We start from the raw sequence: 20,464 nt of genomic DNA, 5'->3' as shown, positions 1-20,464 counted from the left end.
CGATAAACTATATTGCAATAGCTAAGATTAGTTATATTACAAAATTATTGCTTTAATATGTGTTTTTATTCATGTTCAATATGGGAAGACAATATATCATATTGTTTAATAATACTAAGTTATCCATAGAGAAAAGAAGAGCTAAATTATAATAATATTAAGATACCAGCTATTAGTCATTTTGATTCTGCAAAGCACATAAAACGTTCAGAGAAAAGGGAGCAACAGAAGTTGGATGCTTTTGTAATTTTCTGTCAGATCAATAAACTCTGTTTTTATTAATCACTCCTTATTGTTGAGTATTGGTATATGTCAGAATTTGCATTGACTGTATTTGATAGTGACCACTGACCACAAAAATGGACAATTGTATTAATTTAACAATGAAATATAACCTCTAACAGGGGTCTCCATCGTCTTTTAGGCCAAGGACCCCTTAGCTGAAAGAGACGAAGCAGGAACCCTTACGACAAATATTATATTAAATTAAGTTGCATATTAAACTGAGCCCAACAGCTATGGTGGCCTAAAACCTATACACACATATTTGTATGGTGCATACAATACTAAGATAATACAATATTTATTGTAATTATTTTTTACAATATTGTCATTATTAACATATTCATATATTTATACATCATATGTTACATAAATATTTGGAGGCCATTGAATCCTTCAGCTCAATTGTATCTGTGCATGGCTTCCTTAGTGGCTGGCTTGCCTACAAGTCTACCATCAAGGTTGGTAAATATATGTATTTTTATTCATTTATTTTTACAAATTCATCTTTGCTAATAATACACTGCATTCGTCTCATCTCATCTCATCTTCAGTCTCTTATCCGGGGTCGGGTCGCGGGGGCAGCAGCTTTAGCAGGGGACCCCAAACTTCCCTTTCCTGGGCCACATCAACCAGCTCTAACTGGGGGATCCTGAGGCGTTCCCAGGCCAGTGTAGAGATATAATCTCTCCAACTGGTCCTGGGTCTTCCCCGAGGCCTCCTCCCAGCTGGACATGCTTTCGTATTAATGTATATTTTCAGACATATTTAAAAAAACAAACTAAAAAACCTTGGAAGGAAGGATTTTAAAACAACTTGGCGGACCCCCTGCAGACACTGAGGACCCCCTGTTGAAGATCTCTGCTCTCGGCAGTAGACTCCCCTCCATAAACCGCATGTGCTACCGACCATATCGGTGGGTGGCGCTAAGGAGCCCCAACGTGCTTTACTGGTCCTGTGAAATAATAACACGAAGAAGAAAAGTGGAACCGGAAGTTACGGAAGCTCATTTTTTCAGACGAAGCAAGATAAACAAACAAAAGCAAGACATTATATTAAATATATTTTTAGGAGTCGAAGCTCATTCTGACGCGTTTCTAACACATAGATATGTCTACCGGGGACACTTTGTTCTCGTGATACCCCAATAAGTGAAGCAAATAAGGGTTATTGTTGCTAAGTTAGCACCTTAGCTTGTAGCTCGTCATGTTTATTTTAGTGCTGCTGTGGCGAAGGAGCGCGACATGATGGCGTGAAACTGTCGCAGTGTTAGCAAGTAGCTACACTCTCAGTTACAGGTATGAGCTGGTTCTCCAATTTAATTTATCTTACTTAATAAAGAGAATGGAGACTAAAATAATGTGGCTTTACACGAGTTATTTTTCATCTTAAACAGTTGCTTAAAACGTGAGCGACTAAACCGTTAACCTCACGAGCTCTGCGTTCAGCAAAACAACATGTTTATGTCAACAAAATCGGCTCATGTAACCCTGTTTTGTTATGTTGGGTATGTCCTTCGATAACACATCGAATTAGTTGCATTGTTTTCACGAGTTTTGGAAATGGAGCCACGTTTAATTATGCCACTTCTCATCTCACAACTGTGCTCAGTGGATAACTAGCCTTTTTTCTCGTTTTGTTTCTATTTTTATACTTTAATTTCGTCCTTTCGGTTGTAACTGTTTGTAAGTCTTGATGTCTCATATTTTATTATTTATTTATTTTCTACAAATTGAGTTTAAGCCTGTAATCATCTTTGTATTCTGCTTCCATTAAATTGACTTTTGAAGCCTGTAATTATTTTGTTTTCTGTTTTTGCTGTCTTAAAACATAATGTTGGTTGTTTATAGGACACTAACATCTAATTTAATGTGCTGGACAACTGAAATGAAGTATACTGAAAACTGAGTTTTGTACTGTATACAAATGTATAGTTTACCACATCTGTAAGGTGCTGTAAAAGCAAGAAAATGCACCATGAAATGCTAAAAATGTACTTTAACTTGACTTTGGAAAAGGTGTAGGAACCTCGATTCACATGTTGCCTTATTTTCATGATTTAAAAAAAATAGAGACACATTTAATGATAACAAACTTCTTTCACTTTCTCCACTAAAGATTGGAAGGTTGTGGGAAAACTTTGGCGCAAGTTTTTAGCCAGATCTGCACTCTGTTGAGATCTCCCTATCGTCACCATGGCGTGGGCTCTGAAGTTGCCTCTCACAGATGAAGTGATCGAGTCCGGACTGGTCCAGGACTTTGATGCCAGTCTCTCGGGCATTGGGCAGGAGCTTGGTGCTGGGGCATACAGCATGAGGTACTCTTCTCTTTGTTTTTTTGGACGGGTTGAGCCCTGTTACACATGAGTGCTGCTAGTGCTGCACTAAAATAATCACAAAACTTCTTTACAGGCTAAACATGTTTAAAATGGATGGACTGTATTTAAACAGTAACCGTAATGGCTCCCTCAAGTGATGCCTCCATAAGTTGTCATTTATTTTTTGAAGTTAGTGGAACCATCACCGGCTTAATTCTTGTGTTTGACTTGAACTACAGCTTTAACAGTGTGATTGTATGACTGTTAAACTTGCTTTGCAGTTTGTTTCTCATATTTATTTTATTTTTGAACTGTTGTTTTCAAATTCCCATAATTTGCAGAACATATTTGACCACTTTATGTTGAATAGATAAGATACTCTTCATAAAGGTATTGGTATCTTTTTAAGGCTCTCACATAGGCTTTGTGTCCACATCAGTCTTCTTTGACTTCAAACATGAATACATGCATGCAGAAAGTATCTAGACCCCTTTACTTTTTTCCCGTTTTGTAATGTTGCAGTTAGCCTTATGTAAAAATAGTCCACAGTTTCCCTCATCAATTTTCACTCAATGCCCCATAGCGACATAGCATAAACAGGAATGTAGAATTCTTTGCAAATTTATTAAAAAGAAAAAGGTTCTTTTCCGACTGGTTAGCTGCTCTGTTAAATGATACTGTACAAGCTGCAAAGTGCATGATTGTTCCTCAAATTTCTCTGTTGAGAGATGTTGAGAGGAGCAATGATATACTGACTGGATACCTTGGTATTTAGTAGTGTTGCCCCCATTATAATTAATGAGCTGCAAAGCTGACAAACAGCCATTCAGCCTCAAGTGTTGTGTAAGACTCTTCATTGGACATAACATTTTAATTTATCATAAGGTTGAAAAAAAATCAGCCCAAACAATTAAATATAAACTTTAATCTACTGATGACTTTTTTTAATAAAGGAAATAATGAGCATGTCCCACAGTGGGGTGACCCGGCTTTGGCAGATCACTAACAGCGTTGTTCTTTTGTCTCTGTTCTCCAGCGATGTGCTTGCCCTCCCCATCTTCAAACAGGAGGAGTCCAACCTGCCTCCAGACTCGGAGGACAAGATCCTTCCCTTTCAGTATGTTCTGTGTGCCGCTACCTCGCCAGCCGTTAAACTGCACGATGAAACACTCACCTACCTCAACCAAGGTCAGCACCAGGATCCCAACCACACAGTTCAGCTTTGTGTAAGCCTATTGATGTCAAGAACCACTGAAAGCAACTTCATTTGCCTTTTGTTCTAGTAATTTATTGTCAGTGAGGGTGTTTTTGATACAGTGGCACCAATGCAGTGATGCATTCAGCCTGTTGTGAAAATGTGAAAAATATTTAGTGGTATCTTTTTATTTTGTGTTGCACCGGCCTCGTGATTAGAGCTACAAAGATGAACCAACTATTTCATTCATTAATTATAAATATTTTGATAATTAATTAATTGGTCTGAGTAATTAAAAAAAATCTCCAGCTACTTAAATCTGAATAATAACTTTTTTTTCACTTATCTATGATAGTAAACTGAATATCTTTCAGATGTGGACAAAACAGGGATTTGAAGACGTGATCCTGGGCTTTAGGAAACACTAATTAAAACATTTTTCACCATTTTCTGACATTTTATAGACCAAACAACTTATCGATAAATTGAGAAAGTAATCGATAGATTAATCAACTATGAAATAATGAATTAATTGTTAGCTGCAGCCCTAATTGTGATGCATCATGATTATCTCGCAGTTTATGATACTGCAGCATTGACTGTAAAGTCATGCTGTTACCACGGGCAACATTCTGTATCATAATAGTTTCATATTGTGCATTACTCTGGTCTACAAAATAAATGACCAAAGAAGGATGTAAGTTATGCATTATCGTGATGCGTATGACTGCAAAGGTTAGATATCAAGTGTGAATGTTTGTTGAGACCGTTTTATTCACTATGTATTTGTCATTGCAGGGCAGTCCTATGAAATTAGAATGCTTGACAATCGGAAAATTGGGGAACTACCGGAAATCACTGATAAAATGGTGAAGGTAAGAGTCAGACATTCCAGTTCTCACATACATTACATTAGATTCACACAGATCTGCCGGTAGAAACCAGTGTAAACGTGTTAGCTTCATTTACATCTGCCTTGATTTCTTTGTAAGAAAGAATCTCTCCTGAATTTCAGAGCATCATCCGTGTGGTCTTTCATGACAGACGACTTCAGTACACAGAGCACCAGCAGTTGGAGGGATGGCGCTGGAACAGGCCTGGAGACCGCATCCTCGACCTGGGTGAGCACTGAACGATGGCTTCAGAAGGTTCTGGTTCTTATGTATTTGGATAGGATTTGTGTGTGTGTAAAGATTGTTGCAGCACAGCCCTGTATGCATATTACCCATCCAGTATTGTTTGGATAAATTCAGGATGTTGACTGTTGGCCTGAGCTATGAGTACAAGGTTTAGCTGTCATTATGGATATAATGGAGAAGATGGTTTTCATAACAGCCTGTTTTATATTGATTCATTGCAGATATCCCCATGTCCGTCGGCATAATCGACCCCAGGGCTAACCCTACTCAGCTTAACACTGTGGAGTTCCTTTGGGACCCATCAAAAAGAACCTCAGTTTTTATCCAGGTAGCATGACGGACAACACTCTTGTTTTCCTGAATTACTTTCATTAATTTAAAGCAATATCAGTAATCCCAGCCAATTTTGATTTGTTAGGCATCATAGAGCTAAGCTTGTTAATATTTATTAATTTATTCATCTATTTTGTTAAACAAACTGTCAAGTGACCTGAATGTCCTTTTGCTGGCAGTAATTACTAATACAGTTCTGCCAAGATCTGCTTATTTATCAATACAGACCACTGACCTTATTTTTTTGTCATGTCATTATTCCTGTCCTAAATTCAATTTTAATTTTCCTTACTTTTTAGGTACACTGCATCAGCACAGAATTCACCATGCGCAAGCACGGTGGAGAAAAGGGTGTGCCTTTCAGAATCCAGATCGACACGTTTAAAGAGAATGAGAACGAAGAGTACACAGAACACCTCCACTCTGCCTCCTGTCAGGTCAAAGTCTTCAAGGTGAGGGAATGAGAAGACACATTGATGCACTGCAATGCAAACATTTGTTATTTCTGACCACCATCAAAAATGACTCCCACATGACTTGTTTCAGCCGAAAGGCGCGGACAGAAAGCAGAAGACTGACAGGGAGAAGATGGAGAAGAGGGCGCCACAGGAAAAGGAAAAGTACCAGCCCTCCTATAAAACCACAATCCTGACCGAGGTTAGCAAGATACTAGTATGTTAAAGAGATTAGATTAAGAAAATGTTATATTATTAAATTCTTGTTTAGTACAGCACCCTTTCGCTCTTCTACACATTGTGTTGTGGTTCTGTTTTATATACATTGATAATTGTTTATATATATTCATATCTATAACTAGTAGTCAAAATTTTTGTTTACCTTTATTCAGCTTTGTTGTCCTTGTTCTAAGACGTATGTCTGTTTATTTGCATGGACATAGAGAGCAACGAATCCTTGTATGTGCACACATTTACTTGGGCATCAAAGCTGATTTTAAAACCATGAAAATGAAACACAGTCTTATTTTAACATGAAGGTTGTGCTTCCAAAAAGTGTCCTGGGAAAAGAACAAAAACAATTGTGTAATGGGCTGTGGGTCCAAGTGTCACATCCATTCCAACTAGAGCTGCAACTACAGATTATTTTACGATTGTTTTGTCCTTGAAATGTCAAATAACTGGTAGAAATGTTCATCACAATTTCCCAGAGCCCAAGGTATCAAAGAACTTCACTTTACAATATAATACAGAGAAAAACAGCAATTCCCTCACATTCAGAAGCTGTGATCAGAGAATGATTGGCAGAATTGCTTGCAACAAACTACAACTAGATACATTTATGTCAATCTAATCGATTCATGAGGTTTCAGCTCAAATTGCAACAAATTATTTGAAACTAGGAAATAAAATTGGGAATGACGCCGAAACAGAAATTAAATGTAGTGAAAAGCTGCAGCGTATCAGTGGTGGCAGTAGACATGTATTTCTGAGATGCCACAATAACACAAGTGTTCTTTGCAGTGCTGTCCTTGGCCTGAGGTCACATATGTGAGCAACTCCCCATCTCCTGGCTTCAACAGCACGCCCAACAGCTTCCCAGTTCTGGAAGGGTATAAGTTCTGTCAATACTTCACGATTAATGCCGCTTTAATTTGATTTGCCATACATTTGACATAGAAGCTGTGTGGCTTTGCTTAGTGAGGAGCACATTTGATGTTTAGATTCTTCTTGATGTGGGGTCCTGTGTTCTACCAGGGTTCTAACATGGTACATTTTTCATCCTTTTTTAGAAATGGATCACCAAACCACCAACCGGAGCCTGTCGTTCAGGTAGCAGATGTAAGTACAAGTGCATCTTTTCTGGATTCACTGCTTGGCTGCCTCCTGCCTACACATTAATAATAATATTGACAAATTCAAAGCTGAAATCTGGGTGTTAAACCTCTGCCTCACACTAGATTCTCTAAGGCACTTTGAAAGCATAAAAAAGCATAACCTACCTCAAGGTGTGAAAAACATTTATAATGCAAAAATTCAAGGTTTGCTCACGTTCTAGACATGTTCTAAGCACGTTACAAGGAACTATTCAATGCTTCTATTATCAGAATATTTCATACTGTATATTTCGATGATGTCAAGCTAAATTGTTATGCTTTAGATACTTACATTTATTTAGAGATGAAGGATGGATGATATCACCCAAGAAGGTTATGTATAGATTATTAGACCTCATCATAAGTGAAAGTGTTGCAGTATTTCTGCTCACATTATAAATTAACTGAGGGTTAGATGTGTTGAAAAGGTTAAATAGATTTAGGCGTATTGGTATTTAGAGTTACTGCATCAAAAAATGTATCCTCTCAAATATGTCATGTTCATTTCTGTATTAAAATGAGACTTTCATTGTTTGTTATTGTCTAAGGATGAATTTTGAAGAATCTCTTGACAATTTTGACATCACTGATGGCAGCCGTAGTCGGCTCTACCAATTTTCTTTGTGTTTATGTGTATCTTGTTGATTTTCAGCATTTTCTTGCATTAGTTTTAGAAAATGGCAGTAATTGCACATGTGACTTCTATAAGCTGACTCTGACATACGGTTTGGGATTGTTGCAATTAAGAATTTTATTCTGGATTCTGTCTTGTTTTTTTTCCTCCACAGAATTTGTTACCCACAGCAACACCACAGGATGCACAACAGTGGCTTTTAAGAAACCGCTTCTCACCCTTCTGTCGACTCTTCACAAACTTCTCAGGTAAAATGCCTCTTAAACAAAAATTTTAGTATCACTTGTGACTGCCATAAAACAGCTAGACCTTTCATTTGTCACATTTTAGGGAGCAAAGAGCCGTACACGTGTGCGGGTCTCATTTCTTAATAAAAGCGTGAGTCCCTTCTACATTAATCTCACAGCAGCATTCAGAGTATTTATATGTCACTTTCAACACCGCACAATTCAGTGCTGTCTGATTATTGTAAAGGCCACAGCAGCATAAGAGGCAAAACGTGCACAAAGAAAAACAAAATGCCCTTTGTGTATGCCTTTACAGAGCACCATAAAATGATCACTTAATTAACTTGTCTTAAGCACTTATTCCCTTTATTTTTTTTATAAAGGTATTCATTTAAGGGCTTTTCACACATAGATTCTGTAAAAGCGTTGCAACAAAAGGAACGCCGGCTTTTTCGTCATTCACACAGACCAAACAAAGGTGGTGTTAAGACGATCTGCGTTGTTAATCAACCACTCCAAGCTGACCCAACCAGCAAACTGCCAACTTTATACAGTTTCACAGTTTTCACGGTATCACAACTGTCATTAGAGAGAAGGACATAGATGGCGCCATGTGTGTGTGTTTGAGAGAGGAATAGAAATAAAAGAGAGAGCCTGGAAAAGACTGCGGATTATTGTGCACAATGTTCTTTTCTGTAAATCATTTTAGGCTGCCCTGAACGCTGCTTTGTCACTTTTTGACCTGCTTGTCAGTTGACTCATCATCACTTCTGTAATGGATTAGATTGGATTCTCAGTACTTTCTCAGTCCAGGTTCCATTCATTCACACAGACATACATGGTGGTGGTAAACTACGTAGTAGTCACAGCTGCCCTGGGGCAGACTGACGGAAGCGTGGCTGCTAATCAGCGCCTAAGGCCTCTCCGACCACCTCCTCAAACATACAGCAGTCATACACATGACTTGAGGCAAGGCGGGTAAAGTCTCTTGCAACAACAACCATGACACAAGTAGGGCAGGGCGGGGATCGAACCACCAACCCTTCAGACATTGGCCCGCTCTACCAACTGAGCCACAGCTGCCCCTACTGTGATTCAATCTGCCCTTTCGGCTTTCCCTTTCACACAGATGTAGGCGTGGCACTGTTGCGACTCTTTGACTACCTCTGTTGCCAGTTCAAAGGCCTCTCACACAGACGGCGGGGCATAATAACAACAAATATGCTATTAGTATAAAGTAATGGTAATAGACTTTTATTCCAGCTGCATAGATAAGCTAGAAGGACACTCAGAGAGCACATGGGCCGTGTTATATCTTGGACTTTTAACAAAAGAGAAAAATAAATTGTGTACCCACCCAGTGATTCAGATCAGCTCCAAAATGTAATGGCCTCTTCCTTGGCTCATGCTACATCCTTCTACCAAATATCATGGAAATCAGGGACAGTGCATGGTAATAGACATCATTATAAAATATAAGCTGTAAATAGGCTAGCGTTAGCAGGAATGCTAATTTAAATCTGTAGTGCCTAGGCAGGTGACAAAAACAAAAAATTACAATTAACAATATATATATATATATATATATATATATATATGTGTATATATATATATATATATATATATATATATATATATATATGTGTATATAAATATATATATTTTATATATATATTTTTTTTATACATATATATATATAAATACACCGGTAGAAAAGGACAAAATGCATTCTAAGTCTAAAAGTGATGTGAAAAGTAGAATATGTAGGACACTCCCTTATAGCAGGCTATTTCAGTTTTTACTTCCCTTTACTGACAGCACAGTTTGTTCAAAAGTAGTGCACCTGTGTGGCACCTCACAGTCCTCTATAGTGGTGTCAATGCTCTTTTTAAAGAATTGATTGTTAAATATTCCATATATGAAAAGGACGGTAGCCAGGATCTCTGGTATTATTTAGAGTCCACAGATTTGATGTAAGTATAAAGATGAAAAGAGGCTGTTATTCTCTTGGGGACCTCAACCCTGCAGGGCACAAAACATCCACTCTGCTCAAGTGTCCAAAAGCAGGACACTGAATCCCTGCCAGCCCCTGGGATTGTGGTCTGTAGCTGACCCTGTTTGGTGTACATGTAAACTGTGGTTTTGCTTACTTAAGCAAGGTTTTGTTTTTTGTGTATCAGGAGCAGACCTGTTGAAGCTGACCAGGGAGGATGTCATTCAGATCTGTGGACCAGCTGACGGTATAAGACTCTTCAATGCACTCAAGGGACGGTGAGTCTTTAATCCCATCTTATATTATTTAATTCACCTTATATATCAAGGAAAGCTTCACGCATCTATTGACATTTTCTTTTCTCTCTTCTCTGTACATCATCTCTACAGGGTGGTACGCCCGAGGCTGACCATCTATGTATGCCAGGAGTCTCAGCAGACACGGGAGCAGCAGCCGAAACATGAAAACGGAGATGCTGCCGCCAACACTTTCTTTGGTTAGTGCATGTTCAGGGTTCAAGCATACTTGTCATAGCAAAGGGCATCAGTTAAAGTTTGAATTCCGGACAGGATGCTTGAGCATTTAGGAAGCACATCACAAAATCCCAGCATCACTGTACCATATCACCTGACTCCGCCAGATGGATTGATTCGCATAATTCGCATTTGCTCAGCATATCCATCTGGGAACTCTCAGTAGGAGATCTTTTGGGAAGAGGCAGAAATACTGGTTACTGATTGGATAAATCATCTGTCCATCACCAGCAAAGATGGTGATAGGCAGGCCAAGTCAACCAATTAGATCAATATAGCGCATGGCGTGCTAACAGAGCGTCAAGGCAAAGTAAACACCATATCGGTAAAGGATATTTGCTGTTTGTGTAGCGTGAGATCACGGATAAAAGGCACAGTTTCAGGTGCCCGGTCTATATTCCAACAGAATGAGCCAAGAGACAAAAGTTAGTGAGTGGCTTGCTCAGCTCATCCGTGGAAGCCGCCATGTTGTTAACACTGTACAGCAGCTTCTCGTTGTGTCACACTTCGAGGGCCTCAAAACCAACGCTGATTGATTCGGTCACTGGGGCAACCTTCTGCAAATTTTCTCTGCTGCAGTTTACCAGACTGATCTGGGGGTAAAATAGAGTTCGATGGAGCTCGCAAGATCAGGATGGTCTTTCGAGGCCACCATATCATCCAACATTGGCATAAAAACGATTTAGTGGCGATCACAAAATACATTAAAAAATATTACAATATCTTAAATGATACGCAGCCCTCGCTTTAGCTTTTTTTGTACTGCACTTCCCGCTCATCCATTGACAGGAAGAGCGTTGCAAGCACTGGGATGTGTTTACTTGAATTTTCTGTTTTTAAAGTAATAATATAAGTATTTGCTTTTTTCACATCTGTATGGTAAATGTGATTTGTTATGATAATTCCTGTAGTTCTGTTGTGACTGTGAGGTTGCCAGGTAACTATTTTGTTACCTAGATTTTGTTTCCTTTGCAAAGAGCCATGTTAACTGTTACCCTGTTTCAAGGCTTTATGCTTAGCTAATTGGCTGCTGGCAGTAGCCTCGTATTTACTGTGCAGGCGTGACAGTGATATTAATCTTCTCGCCTAACTGTTGGAAAGAAATGAAAATGTGTACGTTTCCTTAAATGTATCTCAAGTCACTATTCTTTATGTTTTTATTGATTTATTTATATTTTCCTGTCATGCACACAAAGTGCCCAACCCTCATGGGTTTACAAGACACACAAAAAAAGATGAATATAAATCCTGTTGCAGTGTTCAAATATTTAATTTCATTACAATGTTATTTTCCAGCTCGGTCGTAAACAAAGTATTATGCCTTCTCTCCCAGGCTTGACAAATCGGTTATAGCAGCTGCTTGCACCTTAATCTAAGTTAATGTTGGTGTAGATTTTAAAGTAAAATGCATCACTCGCTTTGCACACGAGGACTCTGACTTGTGTTGTATTTTTGTTTGGAGTAAATTGTTACAGAATAAAGACATTCAATATTTACAAGTTTAAAATCTGCCTAAAACCACATTAGAATCATAGCACATGCTAGCACATTAAGTACAGATTGTACTGTCTAGAAATGGCAGGTGAAAAAAAATGTTTTTGTACCTGCTGTGTTCCTGCAGTATATCACGCCATTTACCTGGAGGAGCTCACAGCTGCTGAGCTGACAGAGAAGATCGCTCAGCTCTTCAACATCTCACCCAGGCAGATAAATCAGATCTTTAAACAGGGTCCCACTGGCATCCATGTGCTGGTCAGTGATGAGGTAAGCTTTCCCCGCTCACTGCCTTTACCAAGGCTACACTTTAACATCACAGTCACAGATGATGCAGAACCGATCGTTGTCTTTACAAATGCTAGTAAACAGCTTGAGCTTGTTTCCCTCCTGCATTAAACATTTGCTCTCTCTCTTTAACAGATGATTCAGAACTTCCAGGATGAAGTATGTTTTGTTTTGGACACAATGAAAGGTATTTGAGTGTTGCGTTCATAAATGATGATGACTTATGTGTTTCTACATTTGACATAGAGACTTGATGAACTTTGTCATTGCAATTTTATTTATAACGCCATTTTTATTTGAACATTTCTTCCCAGATGACACTAATGACTGCTACCACATCATCTTGAAGTGAATACTGGGCAGGAGAAAAGCGTTGCTCTCTTCTTTAGACCCGATCAAGTCAGCCCCTCTAGAGCTTCCTATTCCTTGCTGTTCGTGGAATACGTGGGTACGCCCCGAGAAAACCGTCTTGAGGCTGCTAGGAGGAACACGCGACTGAAGCACCTGTCCCTCCCCTCACTATACCTTATTGTCTTACTTTTGAGGTAGTGACTGTGACCACAGTGAAGTGAACAATAGCCTTCTTGACCTGATTTGTCTCCCTTGAATGGTTGCATTCTCCTCTGTCGCTCATGTCTCATGAAGGAGGTTAGCGGCACTACAGCTGCTAAATCACTGTTTATTTGTTAGCTTAGCATCTGGTGTGCCAAAGCCCTGAAACAGTTTGCCATCTGTTTAAAAAAACCCAACAACAAACCAAATCAGCATTAAAAAAAATCAAAGTGACAAAAAAAGAGAGATAGTTACTCTGACAGTGGTTGACTTTCAGCCTGCAATGCAGAATTCCTCCTCTTCATGCTAGGTTGCCTTGCCGGGATCCACTTAATCCAGTCTGAGGGAAACATGGTACAGCAAACACAATCACATGGTTGCATCAAAAAAACACAAGAGGCATCAAATCAGCAATTGGGACATTAAGAAAAACTGTTGGAATCAAGCTGTGATTCCTTTGAAAGCGAACAATGTCACCCTTTTACTGGTTTGAACTGTGACCTTTTTTTTTACAGTCTCCCAAACACTGTTAGATCCCTGTAATTAGTGTCGAGCATACTGGCTCTTGTGGTTGTTGCTTATGAACCTTGAATGATGATGAAACACTGTCTGTGACCACAGTGGCTACACCAGCAAACTCTCTGGTCCATGTGCTTCCTATCCTTATCAGCTTCTTGAGCTCATTTCATCATTTTTTTCCTTTGGCCATTTTCCAACCTTATTTGTAAATAGGTTTTATTATTATTTTCATAAGGAATCATGTGTTTCTTTTCTTTTAAAAAATATGTTTTAACACACTTAAGTCTCTCCGTTGTTTTCGGGATGTTACCACTTCCAACTACTAATGTAATGGAGCTGTTGGGCACACCAGAGCTGCATGTGAGAAGATATGGTTAGTTTATGTTCAGTGATAGCGTGACATTTTAGATATCCATCTTTGACCCATCTCGTCAGCATTATTAAAAGACATTGCCATTTACAGGGGTGCTGTCTGTCTCCTTACAATGTTTGCAAAAATAAAAAAATGTACATTTTTAACAACCTGTCTATCCTAAATGTCCTTAAAGCTGCAGTAGGTAATAAGCAAAATGGGAAAACTTGAAGCAGAGTGAGACCTCATCTGCAGCTCTCCCTCTCCTCTCTGTCCTGAGCCAATAGGAACACTCGCTCTCTCTGAAATGACCTGTGATTGGTCAAAGTCACCCTCCAGGGGTACATTTTCTAAAGCCTGAAAACAGCTAAGACTCGGTGCAGAAGTCTAGTTTTCTCTCAGAAAACTTGAATTACAGTATGATGGCATATAAGGGAATTTTTTTATTTTGCCCAACATTGCTAAAAATACAGTCTACCCCAGGTTTAAGCTCCTTGGAGAGGAAAGGTCACAAGTATTGCATTTATTGTTGTTCCCACAGGTTTTTGAAAGTGTGTGAATTTGCGTGAAAAAGGCCTAGAAAGCAAAAGTGCTTGAATTGACTTATTTTGTGTCAGAAAAGCAAGTTTAGAAAATAGGCTATGTTCAGCTAGTACTCATTATAAAAAAATCTCAGGGTTGTTAACTGAAATCAACATTTAGCAAACTGCTGTGTTGGGTTCTTTAACTTGAGAGAATTTGGCCTGGAAAGTCCTTGAAATGTCCTTGAATTGTATGTGTAAGAAGGCGTGGGAACCCTGGCTCATATTATCAATACACAGCTTTCCCTTTGCTGGACAGAATGTGGAGGCTGTTTGTTGCTATAGAAACGGTCTTTAACATGCCATAATACTCATAATGTTACATATTGTAAACCAGATTTATCCGATGTTGGTGCCATCCATGTCATGATGCAGGGAAAAGTGTGTGCACAAAATGAACAAAGAAGCAGAAAAAAGAAAAAAAAATCACTTCATTTCCCAGCATGCTCCGGCGCAGTTCATGCCTGTGATGTCACAATAAGTATATATACGACTACAGGGAAGAATTTCTTCCTCCATTGTTACATTGTAACAAACGGGGCCGGGGCGAAAAGGGCAGAAAAGACGTCTTCTCGTGCCGACATCTGCAACATCTTGACATCAATCGCAAAAAGAAAAAGCCTAAAAAAAACCCGCGTCAGTGCGAGAAGACAGCGAAGTAAGCGCCGCCGACTGAACCCGCCCCGGTGAGCAGAAAGGATAAACGAACACAGATGTCAGCGGATTTCTCCATCGCAAGCACTTCAAACCGTAGATAAGACATTTCTGCTCATTTACTTTCGTCCCCGGTGCACCGAAGATGTGCGGAAAGCATAGCGGCTAATTCTATGACGCCCCTCTTTTCTGCCGTCTGTCCTTTTAAATAGATGAAGACATGCAACATTTAAATCAAACCCGCAGGTCCATCACACAGCTCCTGCTTTCTTTCGTGGTCTTTGCAGAACAATGAGCATGGAGCCTGAAGTAGCCTAATACAGTCAGATAGAAGTGGTGCAAATTGACAGTCACGCAAGCTTTCACACAGATTACTTTAGCTCCACGGTTGCAGTCTGGATATTCGGTTCGGGAGGATCGTTTTTTGGTACAGAAAGGCATCTGGTAGGGCGTTGGAAGATTGATGTGCAGCTCTCATTGGAAAAAGGAAACCACCTACGAGTTGGTTGGAATAAGGGTCCTTGTTTCTGCTCCAGGTAAGGGGGTTTAGTATTCCATTAACCGGGCGGTCTGCCATTGTGTGTGTGTGTGTGTGTGTGTGTGTGTGTGTGTGTGTGTGTGTGTGTGTGTGTGTGTGTGTGTGTGTGTGTGTAAAATGGGAGAGCTGGTATACTGGCGAGAGAAAGAGAAAGACAGAGAGGGCGGTTGAGCCTTTCGCCTGTCAGACTGATGATATCCAACCTCCCCCGACACAATCAGTTGCTGCATGTACAAATACCTCACCTTCCACACTGCAAGCATGTCCCTGAAAGCAGCCTACGTACACCATGAAGTCACACAATTGTCTGCAAGTAGTCTGTCCAGCTCAGCCAAGTCCTTAAAGGAACAAGAGGGGGGGTTTTCAGCAGGGAAATGAGCCACCTATCAAATCCAGCCTTTGCTCTATTTGCCCTATTTGTGTTGGAGTCCCCCAGCTGGAAAATTGGTTCACATCCATGTTATAACCACACTATAGCATCTTCTACTCAACATGTGAGACTTTGCAGCCTCTTGTGGTGTGTTAAATAAGCTTAATTTCAAACATGGATGGAAAATCCACACAGAAACAGTTTTTTTTCTGGTTTAACTGGTTTTGCACAGTGCACACGACAGCATCTCCCTATAACCATCCAGATTAGTTTCACTCTCTGGGCTCATATTTTGTGTTTTGAGGCATTACATCCGATTTGCAAAGTGTCCTCATAACCCAGTAAAACCACCATGGCTGCAGCAGTTGTTTTATTATTCATTGTCCTCAGAGCAGCTCTAGGATTTGTCTTTACATGACATCATCCCTACATCGACTCTATTTACCGTAAGGTAGAAACGACACCGTTACAATGTTATAAAATGTCACATATGGGTCATATCTAAGGCTCCCCGTTTGAGAAATTGGCTCATTTGTTACCGTCCCATTTAGGAAAGAAGCTGCAGCATACTGTATTTCTGTCATGTGGCATGATAACCCAGATGTGCCTCATATAGATGAGTTGCATCGTAAACTGTTAATTACCATTGGAAGTACTTTATTTATATGAGATATGATCATTTAAGCATATGTGCAGTGTCTTTAGTGTGAGAATTCATTCATTTGGATTGAAAAAGACAAAAGTTTGTGAGATGCAGTTTGACCACAGACCTATAACATAGTATCACACGTCGCTTTCGTTCATCTTGTTTGACGTCAACCCGCCGGTGTGATTGATCAGCTCTCTGATCCTCTCGTATCGATCCCCCTTCTGCACTGTTTATAGCAGAACTAAGAGGAGAGAAAAAAAGAGTTAGTAGCCACAGAGATCATTTGCTTCAAGGCTGTTCGCTTAAACCGTGCTTGCCTAGTTGCCATGGTGACGTTTCTAGACTTGACGATTTCAAAGTAGGATTTCATGTCGGGGGGGGGGGGGGGTGCAGAGGGAGGCAATGATGGAGCTGGAATACAGATTAAAGGAGACAGGAGCAAACAGCTGATGTCACCTTTTTTGTTTCTTTGTTGAGAGCTGACCTGACGCCGGCAGCAGTAGACAAGCAACTCCTGTGTTCTGTGAGGTAAAATGACTGGTTTTGTCAATGGAGTCTGGTGGCTTTTATGAAAGTATAGATAACAGCTTAAATTCCCCCGTATGTACACTTAAACAGAGCTACCTGACCAAAATGGTGAAAATATTCTTAATAAAGCGTATACTTAAACGGTATAGATATTTTATAGGTGGCTCAAACACGTTAAGCTGCTCTCCCCATCCAGTAGAACATTTCTTAGCTTCTGTGTTGGTATACTCCTGCCTCTCCAAACTGGGGGCATGCCGACCACCATTTACTGTAGGTAACACACTTACTATGAATAAGTACCTCACATTTACTGGTGCAAAGTGTGTTGTCTGTGGCTCGACGTCTTTTTCTCCTCTGTGCCCTCAGACACCGAGTTTCCATGGAGGCAGGTCCGTCCCTCAGCCTCAAACGACGATATGAAGAGGTGGACAACAGCTCTCCATTCTCAACACCTAAGGACTCCGACGATGACATCTCCAGCAGTGACAGCGCTGACAGCTGCGACAGCCTCAACCCTCCTTCCAGCACTGCATTTACCCGTAAGGAACAACCGGAGACACACGTTAAAGGCAATACATCCTCAAACACACTCAAACAGTTAATTAGCAACAGTTTTTAATTACTCATGTATAACTCCCCCGTTTTCCCCACTTTAGCCACCTCCATCCTCAGACAGCACAAGCCTTCACTGGGGGGGAAACGAGTACGTTTTGATGTGGTGACGGTGTATTACTTCCCTCGGCGGCAGGGATTCACCAGCGTGCCCAGCCAAGGAGGCAGCTCCCTGGGCATGGCCCGTCACCACTCCTCCATCAGACACTACACACTGGGCGAGTTTGCCCGAGAACAGGAAACCAGCCACCGGCACACTTTACGCCAGCACTTGCGCCAAGAGAAGCTCAATGCCCGCAAGTTGAAGGTAGATGTCACTTTTTATGGGAGGGTTAAACACCGATATGGTATGGGTGGGGTTCGCAGAAACCCACATATGTCCTACACCGAACAAAATAAGAAGAAAACAGAAACCACCACACACCTCTATTGGGTCATAAGAGATGATTGAGAGGAATTACTTTTGTATTACTTTATACATTGCTTTTCAGGGTGATGCTACATATTATACCTTTAAATAGGGAATCAGTCTCTTATTGTCACCAGCTCACAGTTCCACACTGACTGTTGTCCACAGCTTACAAGGAACGGCACAGTGGAGTGCGCTCAGGCAGACCTGCTGACTCTGGAGGACGTGTCAGATGAGGACCTCGACTTGGACGGGGTGGAGGTGGACGACTGTTTCTTCCTTCAGCCGCTGCCCACAAAGCGCCGTCGAGCCCTCCTGCGAGCCTCTGGCATTGCCCGCATAGATGCGCGGGAGAAAGCTGAGCTCAGAACCATCCGCCTTTCACGGGAGGAATGTGGCTGCGACTGCCGCTTGTACTGTGACCCTCGCCACTGCGGCTGCAGCCAGGCTGGTATTAAGTGCCAGGTAAGGGTTGTTGGCTCGTCTGTGTGCATGTGCAGAGAGAAGAGAGCCAGTTTGCTGACTAAGTCAGTCAGTCTTCACCACTCAATAAAATGTGTGCATTTTTGTGTCCATACTTGCATCCTGGCTCGCTGTCACTCTGTCACTGGCTTACTGGGACACTTGAATAGAGCAGAGCCAGCATTTATGTTATTACTAATACCTGTGATGTTCCGTCTATGACAAGCGAAAACATTGTTGTAATTAAAGCTAGAATTGCACATCCATGAAATAAACATATTATAGTTTGAAAATATGAAAACATTTAACTCTGTCACCTCTCTCTGTCTTCCATTTGTTGGAATCCAGAGTCTGCACTGTATTTTTCAATGTTGTTGACTGTGGTACACTTGTTAGAAGAATCATCCAATTCTTTGCGATTAGAAATTGGAGTGTTTAACTTTATGAACAATTTTTCTGTTTTGTGGTTATATTTTCACTTTCTACGAGACTTTGCACAGTAATCATGTATTCTCTCTCTCTTATCTCCGGCATGTACTGTGTAATTTGTCTTTGTTTATATAACTTATATGACACTTATGTAAACAAGCCAGTAAAATGTTTACCCCATCATATAGGAATAAAATAAAACTGAAGTTACCTCTGCTTTCATCCCCAGGTGGATCGTATGTCATTCCCATGTGGCTGCTCGAGGGATGGCTGCGGCAACTTAGCGGGACGCATCGAGTTCAACCCTCTACGTGTCAGAACTCACTACCTGCACACCATCATGAAGCTGGACCTGGAGAAGAGGAGGATGCTGAAGCCAGGCTCTGGGGACCAGTATGCTGAATCTGACCAGATGTCATCCCCCTCCTCCACTTGCCCCACTTCTCCGGACCTGTCCTCAGTGGCTGGCCTGGACTCTGAGCTGGAGGAGAGCGCGGTGCAGACGGTGGTGGAGGTCCAAGATCTGCTGGCAGAGCAGGACATTCTGGAGCGAGAGAACGAGACAGCTGTGTTGCACCTGCAGAGCGCAGAGGAGCAGGAGAGGAGGGAGAGGGAGGAGGCAGAGGGGGAGGCAGTGCAGCAAGAGCTGGGCACCGGAGGTCTCACGGAGCAGCCTCTCTGCCTCTTGCCCGGTGCCTTGGGAGGGGAGCTGCCCGAGCAGGCAGAGGTACCGGATGTGGAGCAGGTCCTCCTGCAGGGGCCTTTCCCCACAGGTGCCACGGTGCTCTGCATCACTGACAACCAGGAGGAGAGCCCCTCTGACCTCCTCAAAGACTCCACTTCTCTGCTCTACTATCAGCTCAGCCCCATAGAGCCCGGAGCCTTTGAGACCCTGCCCAGAGCGCAGGACGAGGCTGAACAAGAGGTGAGAGAACAAGATTCAGGAGAAGGCGAAAAGAAACAAGAAGGAAGAGAGGAGTCAAAGCATGATAAGCCTGAAGAGATCACCTGCAGGCAGAGTTTGGGCAAGTCTTTGACCAATGTGATTCTGTGCTCAGAGGGATGCGTGGCAGTAGTGGAGGGGAGGCACTCGAGCACCCAGCAGAGCCTCCCTGAAGTCCAGTGCCAACGGGAGGTGTGCTTGGAGGAAGAAGTAAATCCACTGCCTCCTGAAGTTTAGTCCTAGCTTCCCTGCAGATATTTTGCACAATAGCTTCATCTAAGATGAAAAAAAAAATACACATTTTACATTTATTACTGCTATCATCAAGAAATATTACAGGTTGCAATCTCTTGTAGTGACTGTCATTGAATTATGTGGAGAATGAGCTTGAGTATTACAATACACAAGGGAGGGTGGGGGGATGCTGAAAGCACACACAGATCACTCCCCAGAAGTAATATGGATGCGGATACAAGGAAACATTGTACGTGATTCTGTTGGGGGGTGATGAATGCGGCCTTAATGGAAAAACATAAAAACACTTGTCGATGAGAAAGTACAGCAAGTAGTGCTTTGTTCATTTCCAACGTAGCAAACAGA

At 41.2% G+C, this 20,464-nt stretch overlaps 2 protein-coding genes across 3 annotated transcripts; both read left to right on the top strand.

The window, feature by feature from the left end:
• Positions 1-1,325: 1,325 nt before the first annotated feature.
• tfcp2 (transcription factor CP2) lies at positions 1,326-13,778 on the top strand. 2 transcript variants are annotated; one of them, XM_083919371.1, is made up of 16 exons: positions 1,326-1,580; positions 2,401-2,599; positions 3,636-3,787; positions 4,593-4,669; positions 4,810-4,915; positions 5,155-5,261; positions 5,566-5,718; positions 5,813-5,923; positions 6,745-6,833; positions 7,014-7,062; positions 7,886-7,979; positions 10,139-10,229; positions 10,341-10,447; positions 12,106-12,248; positions 12,402-12,453; positions 12,581-13,778. In XM_083919371.1, exons 2-16 carry the CDS (start codon positions 2,478-2,480, stop codon positions 12,616-12,618), a joined length of 1,491 nt encoding a protein of 496 aa, XP_083775497.1. In that variant the 5' UTR covers positions 1,326-1,580; positions 2,401-2,477; the 3' UTR covers positions 12,619-13,778. The 2 variants fall into 2 exon arrangements, with proteins under 2 accessions (XP_083775497.1, XP_083775496.1); XM_083919370.1 differs by having other exon boundaries at positions 3,636-3,825; positions 4,598-4,669.
• Positions 13,779-15,336: 1,558 nt separating this feature from the next.
• Positions 15,337-20,195, top strand: csrnp2 (cysteine-serine-rich nuclear protein 2). The gene is made up of 5 exons (XM_083919694.1): positions 15,337-15,460; positions 17,376-17,548; positions 17,666-17,928; positions 18,199-18,495; positions 19,151-20,195. The coding sequence occupies exons 2-5, from the start codon at positions 17,389-17,391 to the stop codon at positions 20,099-20,101; spliced, it is 1,671 nt and encodes a 556-aa protein (XP_083775820.1). The 5' UTR covers positions 15,337-15,460; positions 17,376-17,388; the 3' UTR covers positions 20,102-20,195.
• Positions 20,196-20,464: the final 269 nt, after the last annotated feature.

The sequence above is a fragment of the Echiichthys vipera genome, assembly GCF_963691815.1.
Source record: "Echiichthys vipera genome assembly, chromosome: 9".
Lineage (NCBI taxonomy): Eukaryota > Metazoa > Chordata > Actinopteri > Perciformes > Trachinidae > Echiichthys > Echiichthys vipera.
This window is presented reverse-complemented; position numbering and strand designations above follow the sequence as displayed.

Coding starts and splice junctions, on each gene's coding strand:
- csrnp2 (XM_083919694.1), top strand. CDS start 17,389: ATGGAGGCAGGTCCGTCCCTCAGCCTCAAACGACGATATGAAGAGGTG. Junction 17,549..17,665: donor TTCCAGCACTGCATTTACCC/GTAAGGAACAAC, acceptor TCCCCACTTTAG/CCACCTCCATCCTCAGACAG. Junction 17,929..18,198: donor TCAATGCCCGCAAGTTGAAG/GTAGATGTCACT, acceptor TGTTGTCCACAG/CTTACAAGGAACGGCACAGT.
- tfcp2 (XM_083919370.1), top strand. CDS start 2,478: ATGGCGTGGGCTCTGAAGTTGCCTCTCACAGATGAAGTGATCGAGTCC. Junction 4,670..4,809: donor TCACTGATAAAATGGTGAAG/GTAAGAGTCAGA, acceptor CCTGAATTTCAG/AGCATCATCCGTGTGGTCTT. Junction 4,916..5,154: donor AGACCGCATCCTCGACCTGG/GTGAGCACTGAA, acceptor GATTCATTGCAG/ATATCCCCATGTCCGTCGGC.